The sequence below is a fragment of the Hetaerina americana genome, unplaced genomic scaffold, assembly GCF_022747635.1.
Source record: "Hetaerina americana unplaced genomic scaffold, ioHetAmer1.1.p SCAF_3, whole genome shotgun sequence".
Lineage (NCBI taxonomy): Eukaryota > Metazoa > Arthropoda > Insecta > Odonata > Calopterygidae > Hetaerina > Hetaerina americana.
In genome coordinates this window covers 20737802-20755482 of record NW_027286874.1, presented here as the reverse complement: position 1 = coordinate 20755482, position 17681 = coordinate 20737802, and the positions used below count along the sequence as shown (strand labels likewise).

Here is a 17681-nt window from a genome sequence, read left to right as displayed (position 1 = left end):
TGCAGATGGCCTCCTAGAATAAAATAAATAGCCGAATAAAACACCCTCTTTGGCATTTTAGTTGACGCACAAAAATGCCATAATTTCTCTAAATTATATCTTTCGTACGGAATTTGAATAGTAAGATGTTTTCTTTAGATAAATTTTAACGCATTATGGCTTTTTTTATATGGCAAGCTCAATTAAATACTAATTCTCTACCACATCCTTGATACTGGCTCAGAATCTAAGGCCCTAATTGTGCCTATTTCATGAGTCCCAAAAACCTACGATTCAAAAGTAAACAGTAGGGTAAAACAGTGAGATCTTGCTAACCACATATCACCTACACTGCCGGTTTGATACGTACCTTTTTCTGTCCACTCTGGTAATGAAAATATAAGAAGCGCTCTTGTAGAACAGAAATTTCTCCGAGGCATGGAAATAACATACATTCAAACCGCGAACCGGTGCAAAACCGCGAACATGAGTAAGATTTGTCCGGTCGGATCGTCATCATGAGTAATCATTCCGTAGTTGATCCGATTTACATGTTGCAGTCTCCCAATTTGCTCTGTTTCCTTCAAGCATTTTCATTCCTTCATAGTCTCTCGCGCTGATATATTTTATCATCTGCTTACAGAAATTCATCTTTTGTCGTTTTATGCAGTTTTCCCTCTTTCGTGCCCAATCAAAGTTCTCATCCTCTGATTTCAAATATCTTCCACGCTTCCCTTTTATCCAGACCTTCGAAATACTGCGTCATTTTTTACCCTGGAAATCTTTTTTTATTTCATATGCACGTGAGCGTGCAATTGTGTGCATCTTTGTGATTGGGTGTCCATTATAATGAACCTATTTCTTATTCTCAAAGTTCTAATTTTTATGTACATTCGTACATGGGAACTTTAACTTTCCATTAGATTTGCAAGTAATTGCTTCATGAAAAGACCTCAATGGAAAGTCTCACTAATATAATTCTGTCCAATAAATAAAGATTTAAGAACGCCAAAGGAAAAGATCTGGTTAGAGATGAGAATTTAAACCGCGACAGGACCGTTAGTATGATATTAGAACGAAGAGTATGATACGGATATGTGGCTTTCCGGACATGGGGGAGGAGGAATTTTACCCACCATTTCGTCTCGCCACGTCCCTGCCCCTCTCCTTACGGGCTTCCTCCCCAACCACCCCTCCGGACTTCGGTGGCAGAGGGTTGCGTAAGCCTTCAACATGCATTCGTCTGTCTGCGGCCGAACCTGTTTGCGGGGCGCGCATGGAATGTCGAGAGTTGCGTGGGTGTGTGTGTGTGTGTATGTGTGTGCGAGCCTGATACCCCAGAGGGGTCGAGAGAGCACTGGAGAGTCAGGGCGAAAGGGCGAAGGGAAGGGTTAAAAGGTCACCGTAGTCCGTGGAAGCGCAGGAGCGGCATGTTTATGTGCACCGTACCTTACGGGATGGGGATGAAAGGGGTTCTTTCAAGGAGGAGTTCTCTTGTCGGTTATCGCATGGGACATCTCATACAGCAACCTTCTTTCGTTGCTCATGTCGCTTGGAAGTTGTTTGGTCGCAAAGAGTGAACAAAGTGCGTCCGTTCACCGACAGTGATAACTTTATCTTTTAATGACAGTCATTGCGGTTTAAAATTTAAGCTTTCCGGATAAATGTTTACCGTCAACTTGCCGTTAAAATATGGTTATCAAATAATTTTTGTTAAATCAGTAATTTCGTTCTAGCCAAGAAGGAACACATTGATCATTTAACACCGAGCTGACGACTATATTCATAAACCAGAATGCGTCCTCTTCTATCGATACGACATAATTGAAGACTAAGGATTGAAAGTTCAATATTTGGGAAATATAAATAGCTTCATATTTTTACAATATAGTAATTAGTAATTGAGCATTGAAAAGTGAGTAGCATAGTGCCACACGTGTTCTATAGTAGTTCATGTGTTCCAAACGCGCAGTGGGTAAAACCTTCACGTTAGATTTATTAGTTAACGTTCCCTATAGCTAATATCATATACTGTAACGAAATAAGATACGTCAAAAGTTACATTGAGTATTCTAAATTTTCTATCATAAGCAGGAGGATGTCTTCCAAAATGATTGATTTAAATTTGGAAAATCAACATTTATAAAGACTTTGGTTGCACAGATTACCTAAATGAAATTCAATCCAAAATTTCCTTTCACTATCGCTCATTTACTATGCAAAAGATAAACCAACAGAAAGATATCGCTTTGGCAATTGTTGAAAAAAGTTAGAAAGGAAGAAGAAAAAAGGGAGATTGAGAGATTCCATGGCAATAGGACGTCGGAGACATGGAATGAGGCACGTGGAGATGGAGAAAGAGAGGGCATTGTGGAGGCGGGGCGTGTGGGAGGGCGAAACGTTCGGACATGAATTCACGCACACAATGTTCAATGTGGTGTGGGTGTCCCTGTTTTATTGACTGCGTCGGTCAGGAAGGGGGAAAGTGCGTACGTCTGTTCGAGCAAGTGCGTGCGAGCGCTCGTGTGTGTGTGTGTGTGTGTGTGCGTGGCATGCGCTTGGCAACGAGGACGATTTCGGTCCGGGAGGAGTTAGTGCGGAAGGAAAGGAAGGCGGCGGGCAGAGAATTGGCGAGTGGGGGTAGGTGGGCGGAGGAGGAGTTGGATAAGAGGGGAGCGGAGTCCAGCGGAATGGGGAAGGGGTGGAGATGAGATGGAGGGAAGGAGTTGTGTGCTTCGCCCCTGTGTCGTGTGCAAAAGGGAGAGCGGGAGGGTCAGCCGAAGGCGAAGCGAAGGGGCGAGGGGGGGAGGTGGTCAGGTCAGTGGGAGAGGGGGGCGGAAAGAGCATTGCGCGTGCGGAGGGCGAGGACAGCTGAGGAGGGAAGAGAAAATGGAAAATACGGCCGGGAGCCGGAATGAGTGATAGCGACAATGTCCCCCACTCCCTCCAGAATGGTCATCATTATACTATACGTATGCCAAGACGTGAACCCAACTGGTCGGACCATGTTTTCTTGAATTTTAAACCGAGAAAAACTTGAAAGCATTACCCAAAGCGATCACTATTAGCCTCAAATGGTGGAAACTTTTGGTGCCTGATTTTAAGATTGAACAGTCCACTGAAACGTATGCATTGGTCCGTGCCTCGTGCTTCAGGAAAGATGAAAATAAATTTGAGAAGAATTTTCCTTTTTAAAACATTCACCTAACACATGGCTATTAATAAATATGTTAACAAAAATGAGCTGCCTGTGCGGTAAAGTTTACAAGTGATGATTTTGTATAAGTATTTCATGATTTGGCTCACTGGAAACAATAAAACTAATCCGTGCGAAGCAGGCTACATAATTTTTGGAAGGACCAATGAAAAATAAAATGCTAGTGTACCCTACAAAACATGTAATAAATACAGGAATCACACTTACACACGGCTAAATTTGAACAAAGTTTATAATTCCAAAACTCCTAATTTTTAATCAAACTCCTTGCTATTGAACATATAGCTATAATAAGCGAGTTTAAGAACGAACAACTCGCACGTTCAAAAGAATTCTCGGTCGGTGGCTCATTTCCCAGTGTTTATCAATCGCACAATCAAATTTACGAGTGAGGCATGAAAATTAGACAGCGAAAAAGTCATCGGAGCATTAGTGAGGGAGCCTGGGTGAGAAGGAGAGAGAGATAGAGAGAATAGATAGAGACATTGGAAGAATGAGAGAGGGAATGACGGTCGCGGTGGGAGTGCCGAGAGAAGAATCGAATCGAGAGGGATAAATGTTGGGGAGAGGCGGAGATATGCGTGGGCGAGTGACTCTCCGGGGGTCGGAGGGGGAGTTGTGGATAGAAGGTGTAGAGGGAGGGAAGAGGCGGAAATGGCAGAGGAGGCCATACGCCCGCCACACATGTTTAGGTTTCCCCGAAAACCTCCGAACCAATCCCTCCTCACCGCTCGAGACCGCCGCCGACTTCTCCTTCCCCCTTCCCCCACAAACCCCCCCTCTTAACCCGATCCCTCCTCTCCCGTAAACCCTCTCCACTCCCCGCACACCTCCACTCTGCTCGTAGCAAAACCCCTCATTCCACACGCACACCTCACCCCATCTCCTTCTCAGGCACTTTTACGCGGAATTCTTCCTCCCTCTTTCAAATGAGCCTCACTTCTCCCATCCCTCCACCCTATTCCTCCCTCCTCCTCAGGGACGCCGGTGTTGAAACATCTCTTTCATTCTGCTTCCACCGTATACTTCATAATTTCCCTGCCGTACAAGGTGAATCAAAATTTTTTTCTTCAACGAATGTATAGCAATCTTGATAGCGCTACATCAGTTATTACATGTGCTCTCTGCAATAATGCAGTTTTAAACGTCCCATAATGTGCTAAAAAATATAACTTAAACTTACACTATTCGTTGCTATTTTATATATAAAACTAGGTCTCATAAATTATCCTAATTTTTGCTTCAATCGTGCTTTGACATTTTAAGTGGTCTTACATCTTAACCCATTTGAAAGTAGGTCGCTCAAGTAATGAGAAGTAATCCTAGCCATGAATATGAATATTACAACTGATTTTACAATTTTACATTTTCAATAAAAATTGGTCAACTGTTTTCATTGCACTCAAAGCGTCTCCGCTGCGACTACCACCGTTTAATAATAAAGCTCAAGCGCAATGTATTCTGTGCAAATCAATATCCTTAGTTTGGGATGAAGTCATTTTCTCCCTTACTCACTGCCCTTCGTTTTCACTGTTCCCCGCAACCCCTCTTTCTCTCTCACGCACCAACACACACACACCTCCACCGCGCATTAAAAACCAACTTAATGCGTTAAAGAACCTTAATCGCAATCGAATGAGTCTGAATCTCTTTCCCCACCTTGCCAGGGACCCTCCTTAACTTATCCTTCATATCCTATTTATAATTCCACCTCACGGACGAACTTCGTCTCCCTTCTCCTCCCTTCTCCCACCCCCGCCCTCGTTCCAGGCACCCCCAGGGGCATTCTCACCCCAGCATCTCGTATTGCCCTCCCCCCTCCCTTTCCATCCCATTCGCCGCTCATTTTCCCACCTTTTTCCTCACTTCCTACGTCTCTAGCTCCTCTCCCCCTTTCCCTTTGTTGCTCTCTTTCGGGTCACATTCTCTCCCACTCTTTCCACGCAGATGCCCCCCTATCCTCCCTCTTTCCCTCCATTGCGTCTCCGCCCCCTCCCACCTCCCTTCCTCCACCGACGCCACCACCACCGAAATCCCTAAAGAGCACGCGATATAATTAAGGGAGAGACCATTAAAACCGAGGTCTGAGGGAAATCCCCCAACCCGCACCCGGAAATATCACACTTTAAAGTACAAGGGAGGTTCCTCGTTATGAACTTGTTCCCTGTAGCTTCCTATAGACACACACACACGTGCACGTAATACGTTTGTATCCCAACTCCCTCCCTCCCGCGTCCGCATGCCGTCATCCTCCGGGCCTTCCCATTCAAATCGGAGCAAGAAAAGGGACCCTCCTCCTCCTTGTGTCCTCGTGTCCCGCCTCCATCCGACCACACTTTAAGTTTGCTTCCCGTTGTCATTATTTTTGACTCCTCCAAAAGCTTTCCCCATTGTGTTCATTGCTGCTGAATTCTTTCTTCGGGAATCAGGTGAGTTAATTGGAGGATAGACGGGTGAGAAGCAAACACCGGTTCGCTTGCTTCGCGTCAACGGGTGAAGAAGCCTCGAAAGATTCCATTTCCCGACCGTTTTATTCCCTAAGTGCAGTGCCATTAGGGCAACTCCGCTATGTAATGGGATGACTTTATGCAAAGGAAATGGACCGTCAAAGCGCCCGAAATTGGGGTGAGATACCATGAGTAGGGAATGTAACTCGTTCCGTGTGATGGTGAAATGAATCTGCCTCTCACTATGTTATTGAAGGTATTGCATAAAATGTAAACCGCATTTAAAACTTACATTTATATAGTTCGGTGAGCGATATGTGGAATTATTATCGAAATAAGTCCTTGAATAATTAGTTTAAATGATCTCTGGATTATTCCCAGGTTTTCATTAGCTCTTTAATTTGGGTGTATAGCGAACAATTGAAAAACCTGAGTAGAATACTAGGGCCATTTATGACGTGGAAACGTTCAAAAGTAATTCCAAAATAATATTAATTTCAATGTTAATTGCACCAAAAACCTAATATTTAATATAAAATGTATTTTGTAAATTGAATAACTATTTTTTTAATCAATTCTTAGCACCTTTCAATAGTTTAAAGAATTATTTTTCATCGCCACTAAAGTATTCGTACTTACTATTCCAGGTGTGGTTCCAGAATCAAAGAGCAAAAATGAAGAAAATCCAGAAGAAAGCAAGACAGGATGGGAAGTCAAAGGAGAGCGATAATGACGACAAGAGTCTGAAAAGTAAAATGAAGGAAGAGGAAAACAGTGAGTTGTAGCAAAATAAGATTGTAATTACTGTTAGGAAAAATAGACTGATTTATTTCCAGAAAAATATTTGCCAAAAATATATTTTCCGTTAAAAAATTGTTTTCATTTTTTTTAATGACGGTAGATGGTAGGAACTAATTACAGAATTTATAAGCGTAAATTTCCTCGTTAATATATCTAAGATTTGAAGATAACTCGAATACGATGACTATTCGGATTACCCTTCTCTAACATAAATATAGTTTATTTTTTTGTGACACGGGTATTTTAGTCTTATGATTCACGAAATGAGATTGACGTATTCATTGGAAATAAATTCCCCAGCATTTATGCAGTTTTTATTTGCAAAATTTACTGTTGTATTATTTAAAAAATAACTTCAATTAGGCTATAGAGATTGCCGAACTGTCAATTAGGTCTAAAGATAAGCAACTCACCAAACTGTCCTGGTTGATAGATACAGGTATATAACAAAAATGACGCTGGAGAGCACATTCATACCCGTACGACATTAGTAACCAAATGCTAATAACTTTATCAAAGTTTGCATTATAAACTAAACGCAGAGTTATAATAAATTTTCCTCAAGTAAGGGATATACTACAGTGTTCCAGAATGCAGTATGTGTATTTTAACGAAGACATCGCCGCCTTCATAAACGTTCTCTCAATCCCTGTGCAAACGAAAAGGAACGTCTCCCCTTCTTCCGTCGTATGGATTCCAAAGGATACGCCTACATTTGCCATTGTCTCGCACGCCACGCCCGCTGACCGCATATTGGCCCCGTAATTTCCTATTAACGTGCGCTGTGGGCGCCGCCGTCGGTCACGCAGTGTCCCTCTCCTCTCCGCCCAATCCCCTCTCTGATCCATTAGAACAATGAAACTCGCGTCTCCTCCTGTATCCCGCACGAGACTGTGGAAAGCATCCGTTCTGGATACTTTTTACGGCCACCCGAATCCATTGACATGAAATTCCGGGCCCATAAACTTGCATAATGAAAGTAAATCACTCAAGCCATTGGAACTTTTGGTATACATAGCAAGGTTGGTGGGCGTAGCATAGCTCTATGAACAGTTCCAACTTAGTGTTAGTGAAATATTAGTTGAAATTTAACAAAGAGGTATTGAGTGAAATTTGAATACTAAATGGGTCTCCTGTTATTGACATGGGCTATACTATATTACCCAAAAAAAGAATGCGAAATGAACAGAATGCGGATGGCGATGTAATTTCTGGTAAAAAGTTTGACAGAATTGAAAACATTTCATTTTGATTATTCTTAATTCTATGATAAGCTTTGAGTCATTTTAAACTTTTCAAAATCATTATTTATCTAAAAAAACACGCTAGATAATAAATTATTGAGCGATTGGCGACTTCAGAACACATTCCTTAAAACGAATTTCGAGTTTGGATTGAACCGATATCTTTAGAAACCCTGCCAGGCATTTTTTTATGCTGAAATTAATAGCTATTCTTGATTTATTAAAAAAGCTGAAAAATATTGAAATTCCGTCAGGGTTTTAAAATATAATATACATGAAATATATTAATTGAATGAAGAGTTAGGCGAGCAGGGCAAATGAATTGTTGAAGTAGTAAGTGAAAATATTGACAGGAATATATTGCTCACAATGAGTGTCCACAGATTTTTCTCATTATGTATTCATGCTAGTGCCCACATCAAATAAGAGGTTTCTTTTCAGTTCAGGGCATCTTAATGGGAAACCACTAGAGGTGGGTAAATTGATGATAAATTGGAATCGGTAGAATAAACGGAATATTTTTGGAATCCAGTTGTATTGAGCTTTAACATTCTTAGTGCTATACAATAAAATCTAAAATGCATGTTAAACTAGATGCGTCATTTGCCGTTTTTGACGAGTGTAAGAAAAAAAATTAATAGTCTCCACGCCCGAGCATATCAAATATTATATGATTCATCAGTATGGAAAGTTAGCATATAATTCAATTTTTATCGCTCATTTAAAATGTTTTGAACAAAGGTATTTTGGTTTCTCCTGAAAATATTGGGTCATCTAAAAGGGTTCAAGCTGAATCTGAACCGAAGTTCTCATACCAAAACTTCAAATGTTTAGAGTTCATTCATAACTTTTAGGTTAACATGGTAGATAGCGCATACCTGCCAAACTTACATGTTTAGGCTGCCAGTGCAAGCCTCTTTTGATCATAAATGAATATATGCTGTGAAAATACTTTCGGTCTTAAGAAGTCGGAAAACAATCAAAGACTCATCAAAATCCCTTGGGGCAGAGGATCTACTTACTAGTGATAGGTGATAGGATAAGGGCTAAAAATAAGTCAAAAGCCTAAAAACATTAGTCTTGAGTGAAACATAAAAATATTATTTGCATCATGTGAGATATCAAACACTCAATCTGATTAGTAAAATAGAAATAGTTACGATGAACGATCGCACACATGTTCACTAACATGAAATAACATCGTGGCGAATATTAAATCAATACTAATACAATTCAAACATGAATAACTATAATAAGAGGTATAGGAAAAAATTAACTTGGGGCAATGAAAAAATAATTTTCTACTCGGTCAGATATTTTATACTTAGGATGTTCATAAAGGTTTGTTTCTGATTGATAGGGTTGAAGCTGTTTGCATCGGCGTTTCACCACTCGCTCCATTATCTCTCTCTCTTTCACGTTAAAAGGTCCGCCTGCCTCGTCGTTCCTGAACAACGACAGCAGCGATACGGAAGGCGGGGGTAGCGGGAGCATCCTAACGGCGGGCTCCGTGGTGGTGGCCGGGGGGCCAGGCCGGGCGGAGACGGCGGCCTTCGCGGCCGAGCTGCGGGAGGCGGTAGTGGGTGCAGGGGCGGAGGGCCGGGGAGGCCCGCAGGGCGGAGGGGCCGGCGTGGGCCCGCCGCAGCAGCCACCGATTCCAACCCCGGGGGGCATGCCGCTACCCCCGCACCCGCTGGCGCATCACCATCCCCTGCACATCCACCCGCACTTACACCCGAATCACCACCACCACCATCACCACTTCCTCACCATGAAGGAAGAGATAGACAGCGAAGGCCAGGTGCCCCCGCCGCCTTTCTTCAAGCCCACGCCGCCCACCACGGCTACCTCCACGCCCTCCTCGCAGGAGTTCGACGCAGGTGCGTGCTTCCGGAGGAATAACCAAAACGAAAGGACTCACGGTCTCTGACGGTCGATAAAAATAAGCACCACCCTTGCTGGACGCTCAAATAAACCAAAAGGGTATAAGCGGGCGCAATTACACGCATCAATTCAAGCGAATATTATCATGTGTACTTAATTCCAATTTTGTAATGATAGTTAAAAGGGAGACAAATTTGATACAAAGATTATAAATAGAATTAAAATTGGAAATGCTAATCCCATCAGAGTTTTTGAAAAAAATATCCTGAAAAATGTTACAAAATAATTTTGAAGAAGTAGCGCTAAAAATAAATAGGTCAAAGCCCTTGCCTATTTACCCTGTAACTATGTAAATTAAACACAATATTTTGGTCATTTACAGTTAGCATAAGAATTTATGTATCAAGAAATTTTAGAGTTTTGACTTATATTATCAATATAAAAAACAAGGCATGCGACGATTTCCTAATTTAAAAAAAAGCTAAATAGTTTTTTTCCCAACGGATCTTACTAGAAGGTTGCATTTCTATCATATAGCCACGAAAACGTACATTTTTGGAGTACACATATTCCGAATACTTGATAGCTAAACTACTCTCTGATTAAAAAGTAAATTTTCGCGATGAAACCGGAGAAATAATGTAGGCTCCATTGGATCATGTGTTAAACTCCTCACCCCCCTTCAGCTATAAGCACTGGGTGAAACATATACATGACATGACAAATAGATACACAGGCGCTCATGTTGTCGTTAAGCCCCGACACTCCTTTTTTATTCGCCTCGCACCGAATCAAAGGAGGGGAGAAAATTACCCCTCGCACATGCAGTATGTATAAGCGCGTCGATGGGGGATAAAAATATTGAGCCAAAAAAAGGGACAAAACGTGGGATTCCCGCGTACCATATCCGAGGTGGAAAGGGTCGCCGGCGACTTTGATCCATCGCCGTTTGGAGGACTACACGGCTCCGGACCACGCGCCCCCACACATACGCGACGACAACATATGCCCGCCCTCCCCCTCCTCAGTTCCGCCCCTACCTTCCCTTTCTGACACAGCGTGCTCTTCACACATTTTCCCCAGCCTCATTCTTAACCCCCACCAATACTGCCATCCATCCTCTCCCCCTTCTTCCCCCATTTCTGCCAAATAACAAACGACCAAGGGGGAGGGAACGCCTCCTCCGCCCACGCGAGATGGTGTTTCACAGTGCCCCCTCCGTCGCCTACGTGAGCCGACGCCTCCTCCCCCAATTCCTCCCCCTCCGCTGCCTTCCTCACTCTCCCTTTCTCCCATTCCTGTCACCTCCCCTTGCACGCCACCCCCATTGGTTTGCTCAGTCCGTAACCCTCGCCTCGGATCCAGAGGAACACATCCATCTTCCCTATGCGAGACACACGACGTCCTTCCATCCCCGGCACTCCCGTTTGGATACGCTTCCTTATATCTTCTATCCCCGCCTTACCTCTCTCCTATACCCCGCCACAACTCCGCCACCACCTGCCTTCGCGTCCCACTTCTTTCTCTCTCTTGAATCTTCCCGATATCGTCTTTTTTTCCCCTTCTCCTCACCTCTTTTTCCGTATCATTTTATTCCTTGGCACCCCTTCATCGATTTAATTGTAATTCATTTATACGTATCAACTTCCGTTTTACAGTGTAAATACCACTTTTCATGCTACTCTTTAATATTTTCTTCTCTCCTTATCTTCCTAAAACTCGTAAATCACCGAGTAAATCGTGTAACTAAGACCTCAGCTCTCAAGGCTGTACGCGATTAAGACAGTATTATTAAATTGGAAAAAATACCTATTAATTTGGTTTAATCGTTTTCGTTTGGAATCACACTTGTACTGTGAGTAAATGTGATAATTATTAAAATTTCAGGATAAAAATAAAATGAATTCTATCGTTAAATATTCATACTATTATTTTTTCAATAATGCCAAATATTTTATTGTAATATCAAATGCAAATAAAAATTAAGTTTTTCGTCCTGATCAAGATGTTAAAATAGCGGCGCATAAGAAAAAGCAGAGCATCCGTCTTTTAATTCAGCCCCAGGCTATAGCCAATCTTCTATGTCTCTCCATTTCACCTCATCCTACAAGACTTTTCTAACTGAATCTTCCAATATTTCCCGCAACCCTCCCGTTATATCCTTTATTTATTGTCCTGAAAGCTTTAGCCATCATCTTTCCCTTCGTTTTCGTTCCCCCGAGTAAAAATATGGAAACCCCCTCTTCCGTTTCATCCCCCTTAGTTTTCCTCGATGGTTTCCACCCACCTCCCTATTTTCTTCTACCTCTCTTCTAACTGTGCGTGTAGTGGATACAAAGCTCTTTTTCTCCTTCTCTCCCCCCTTGCACAAGCGCGATTCTCCGAATCCTACTCCTTCCGATTTCCCACGGACCTTCCATTATCCCCGGCCGTTAAAAGCGGCGATTGAGCGGGCGAGGACGACCGCGAAATAAAAGTCTTACCCTGACTTTATCCGTCATTATTTCACAACGACCGATTCGGACCCCGTGGACTCGAAATGAGGACGACCAACCGACGCACTTTTACCACCTACCCCCTTCATCCATCCATCCAACTCACTCTACAATACATTCTCTCCCATTCTATCTCTGCCGTTTCTAGAATCATCCTTCTTCCCCACGCTCTACTTTCACAGAATACTTCCTCTCTCCTCCAACCCCCACTCGCCTCCGAACCATCATTTGATAGGTCCCACCCCCGCTCCCCTATCCTAACTCCGTTTCATAATAGTGCTAAAAAGGTCAGAGATGAGTATAGCCTGGAGGACGTAATAAAAGAGTGCGAATGGGATTAAATGAAATTTACGCTCGTGGAGTCTAACGGGAAAAGGAGTGCGGAGTGTGTATTGACTTTCCATTGCCATGGCTGAAATTCTGAGTTATAGTACCCAAAGAAATCATCCATGAATGAAATAACCTCAGGCATCTATGTGACACTGAATGAATGAAATTTAGATGAAATGCCGGAAGAAATAGCTCCCGGTGTACATTCGAAGAATACTAATACATTAAATCTCCGTCTATCTTCCCGCTTTTTGATAATATATGCAGTAATTATATTTTTCATTGCAAGCCCAAAAAATTAAAGATCATGAACCATACATTTTGAAATAATGACAGATTTAATTAAGGCACCTCGAACAAGTTATATATCTTTATACCTTCTCAATTTAACTATTAAAGCACCGAAATAGTGCCGTGAATAAAAATTAACCTAAGAAAATCTTGGGAATGTAAAATGATTTTACACAGGACCACATACGACATTGTTCTAGGCAGCAGTTTTATATTTCTGTGGTATCCCGATCTTCTATAAAACAATAAACGGAGAACTTTTCACGTAAAACATCGAAGTCTTCCATCCAATTAGACTGTCAACATTACCTATTTGCTTATTGTCATTCTTAGAGTATACGCCAACGAGGCAAACGTCCGCAGCGGATTATTGCCGGCAGATTACAGTGCCTAAATAGCTAAATAATCCGATAGAATTCCAAAATTCAACAACTCCTAGCATATCCAATAGAATGAAAGGATAATGATTCCTAGATGAAGATACAACAATATAAATGTCCAAACTCTGAATAATCTTACATCATCGCAATGAAATGACTTAATTTAAATGTAGAGAGACTTGTCAGAGTATATTCATTTAACGATTAATCCGACAGTTGAACTAATTCAAAAGTGTAACAGACATTTCTCATCAAAAAAAAGGTTCCATACATTTAATTTATAACACGTCCATGGTCGGACTTTATTTCTCAAAATTTTAGACAGAAACTGTTTTCTTTCTAGAAGACGCTAATCCCTTTTACTGGAGAGGAATATCCAATTAAGCAGAGATTTTAGGTTCCTATAAGATATTGCAAATTATAATTACAAATAACTTCGTTTGAATTAATGATTTGAATGCAAAGAAAAACCCAAACTATCGAGGATCAAAACTACTAGTAAGTCCCACATTGTTAGCATTTTCCCCTACATCCACGGCTAAAAAGATCCCCATTCTGACGCAAATACGAAGACACTGGCGCAGGAATGAGCAACGAGGGGAAAATTCTTTAAAATGAAAAATAGGGATCGAACGAGGAAGCAAAAGGACGTCAGTTTTTCCTTTCCCATCACCCACCCTCTTTTATCCACCCAGGCATCACTCACATAAGGGGCGCCCAGGCCCCAATCCCCTGGCACGTCTTCAAAGACGCCACTCACTGCCGTCGGCCCGATCGAGAATAAATGGGTCGACTAAAGTGAGACAAATGAGCATGCGAAAGAAGACGATGAGAGGAGTGGAATGGCCACTCCCCATACACTCTCTTCCGCCCCCCCCCCATTACACGAGCTCCCTTACTTTTTTAAGGTTGGGCCAGAGATCGTAGGGATGGGACGGGAAAGCGGGGGAGGGTGAAAGATCGAGATGGGATAGGAGACGATTGGGCGAGAGGAGGCGCCGGGTGGCGGGAGGAGTGTGCGTGTGGGGCGGAGGCCATTGGATGCAAGAGGAGGAGGCCTCGGATACCGCCTGGACCATGGGTGGGGGAGAGGGGGAGGGTTGACGGAAGAATGAGCGCGGGGGTCTGATGAGGAGGAGGAGACCTTGGCGAGACGCTGTAAAGAGGGCCCCGTTCGTAGCCCCCGACTTTTTTTAATTCGCGGAGGGAGCAAGTGGAGTGGAGCGAGGGTGGGCCGAGGGGATGCTAGTGGTGTGATTGGTGCGCGTGGAAGCAGAGAGGAGGCATTTTTGTGAGACAGGAGGACGAAGGCGATGAGAACGGAAAGGAAAAATAAATTAAGGAGTTTTATTTTTTTTCTAAGTCTTAGAATAGCAATCTCCCTGAAAACTTCCTCGAAAACGATGTAATAGGAAACGGAAGGAGATGAGACATTTCAAAGGGTGAAGAGGGAGGAAAACCATACCCTTTTTGCCCGTGTGCCGAGTCGGTGAAACAGAGACATGGTGGCGGGAGGGGAAAGAGGGAAATGGGGTGAGAAAACAGAGTGGGGTAGGAGAGCTGAGTAAAAGAGCCAAGGTTTTTGAAGAGTTCTCGGCATCATTTAAGTTAAAAGCAGTGGCGCCGGAAAAATACCGATTCCTTCGCCTTCTTGCCATCTCTCTTTATGTATTTGTATCTACCCCTCCCTCCGCTCCCCAGGCTAACTCCTACGCTCCGTCCAACCTCTCCACCTCTCATTCGCATTGAAAGTCTCTGTTTGATGATATTCAATCCCTCCTTTCCTTCCCAGAGTAGCTGTGATTTCTACAATTTCCCGGAACCGGGGGAGATTTCGAAAAAAATGAGTAGAGAATGGTTGCCAGGATTCAAATATCTCAATCGGGATGAAAGGCTGTTAAAAGGTCTCTCCGAATCCCCTTCCCCCTCGTTTCTTCCAACCCAGCCCTCTCATTTCCGACTCTGCTTCTCATACTCTCCCTCCTTTCCCCCCTTTTTACCCTTGTTCCTTAACCCCCTCGAAGTCCAAAAAACCCCACCCCTGCTTCATACTCTAAGGAGAAAGCGGATATTGCAAAATGAAAATTCCTTCAAACGTGCCGATGTTTCAGAAGATTATTTTTTCTTTCTCTATCTCGGCCTTCCGAGAGGATATTATTATTTTTCATTTTATTTTCAATCGCTGAGAGCCTTTGTATAAAGCTGCCGATGAAGGGATCGTGGAAGGATACGGTGGAATAAAACGTCTTTAAAAATCCGTTGTTTTATATTTCTCGCCAATTCCAAAAAGAAGATTTTTATTTATTTTTTTAGGAAATTCCTTCTAAAATGACAAAGGAATTCCGAATGTGCCATGGTTGTCATTTCACAGGCAAAACGTTTTAGATTAGCAAATGTATTACAGAATTTTTTTTTAAGAAAACTGGAATTTGTTATTGATACTTCAGTTTTCTTGAGCTTATGAGACTTCTCTATTGGATGTTTTCCTTCAGAAGGTGTAACTAAGGGTGCGCTTTGCATTTCATTAAAAAGCTCAATTTTTATATTCATTGATAGCAATATTCTCAAGGACGCAATTAAATCTCTGCTTAATTTCCATTGTTATAATTTACTTTGTTCTAAATATATTATAAGAAATATAAATGAAGGAAAAGTGGTCGAAGGTTTAATGATTTCAAACTAAACATCACTTGGGTATGTATTAATACTTTTCTGATATTCTCTCTTCATAACTGCCAAATTATGTATTTTGAAAAAATATAAGTATGGTTGCATTTTTAATAAATGATATGCCTCAATCATGGTAGATCTTACAATAGCACTTGTAGTGATGGGACCATTTTATCTTTCTTCCTAACGCCGTCACATTTCATGCCAATTAATCCACTCTTGTCCTTAATAAACATAAAATAAAGACATAAAAGGATGAATAAAATAATATCTTATGTGTAGCAAAGAGAGTCTAGCCAACAGATTCGACTAAGGATTCCAAAGTGAAATTATATCATTCCAAAATAAATTAAGAGAGAATTGAATAGTTAGGTTTATTGGGTTCAAATACCTCTATACTTGTTTAAAGCAAACCCGATAATTATTAAGAGCTCAGTTAATTATTTTTCATCCAGATTTGTCAAAGTTTACTGTTTCAATAGTTCACTAAGAGGTGCAGTGGGTAGAGCATTCAATTACTGGACCGGAAGGTTACGGGTTCTAACTCCGATTGGTGGGTAAGTATAAAACAGTCTCCTGTAAAAGCAGTGGGATATCCATGTAATCGGAACACCATGGGTAACTGAGCCATGGTACAGTAAAGAAATAGGCTCCCCCACCGTGAAAGTGAAGATTAATATCTTAATTCGTAGTAGGTTTTAAAGTCTCCCATTTGGAAAATCCTTCCATGTTGATTACAATGGCTATTATTTACAAATTTAACTGAGGCCAGCCATGACAATGATTTCGTCTTCTGCTTTAACGGCATATTCGTTTTCATTTAAAGCAACCACTGTGGAAACAATCAATTAGGAGTGACTATAAACAAGGCAAAAATGTCGTGCGCCGTGTGGTTATGCAGCTGACCTATCCCATAAGAGATACATCGCATAATCACCAGGATACAAGGAAGTGATATATTTCTGAATGGGCCTTGTTTATCAATTTAACACTTCATTTTTATAAATTCGTCAATCTTATCCAACCTGTCCACTTATCACATGACTTGAATTATTTCAATGCCGTTTTTAAAATAACATGAATAGTTGGTTCAATATAAGTATATACCGTGTTAAGAGCTAGAGTTTCCAGATTTCCTATTTCAGGTTAGCAGTCATTTAATAACCCTTCACGATAGTTTTTTTAGTAACAACGTTTTCTCAGATAACTTTTAATATTATTTTAAATATATTTGTATGAAATTTGAAATATTTATTAGCATTATTAAGCAAGTAAGTGAACAATTGTGTAACCTAATTGACCGCATTCTTTCTCCATTCTAATCCACCTAATGCTAAAATGAAAAAAAACGCAAGGCGGCCACGGAGACAAGATGGACACAACCTTCATCGGCTTTCCCTACTCCGCATCACCGCTCGAGCCAGCCAACCACGTGTTCGTCCACCAGCCCCCTTCGCTCAACCCCATCGACCGACTCTACTCCATGCAGACGTCATACTTCTGCGGCGAAGAGGGCGCTATGGCAGACCAGTGAGAGGAGTAGAAGGATGCGGGTGGTGGGGAGGAGGGCGCCAGAAAAGGGGAGCGGGAGGAGGGCCGAAGATCATGACGGAGATCGACACCGACCAACCAGCAATTGTTTCGAAAGAGAGACAGAATGCCGCCTGACGAAGCCACGACCCGAGGGAGCAGTCGGGAAGAAAGGGCTGGACGCTTGCGTGTGCATACAAAAATGAAAAGTGCGAAAAAAAGTTAAATCGCTGTTATCCTGTGTTAATTAATGAAACGAACCGAATTATGAATTTTGAAAGACTATAATTTTATATTAGATAACCACAATATTTCCAACCGTTAAATCAACTCATGCTTCATGAACTTGAACAAATGGACAAATCCTGTTAAAAGGATTAAGTCATGCGCCTCTCTTGGCAAGACTGAATGTG

At 42.0% G+C, this 17681-nt stretch overlaps 1 protein-coding gene across 1 annotated transcript in view; it reads left to right on the top strand.

Moving 5' to 3' along the window:
- Window positions 1-17272, top strand: part of LOC139691098 (LIM/homeobox protein Lhx3) — a 77224-nt gene extending 59952 nt beyond the window's left edge. Inside the window, exons 6-8 of the mRNA XM_071588857.1 lie at window positions 6291-6417; window positions 9116-9568; window positions 17094-17272. Coding sequence (XP_071444958.1) covers window positions 6291-6417; window positions 9116-9568; window positions 17094-17272 — 759 coding nt within the window. The remainder of the gene's footprint in view (window positions 1-6290; window positions 6418-9115; window positions 9569-17093) is intronic.
- The last annotated feature ends 409 nt before the right edge of the window (window positions 17273-17681 follow it).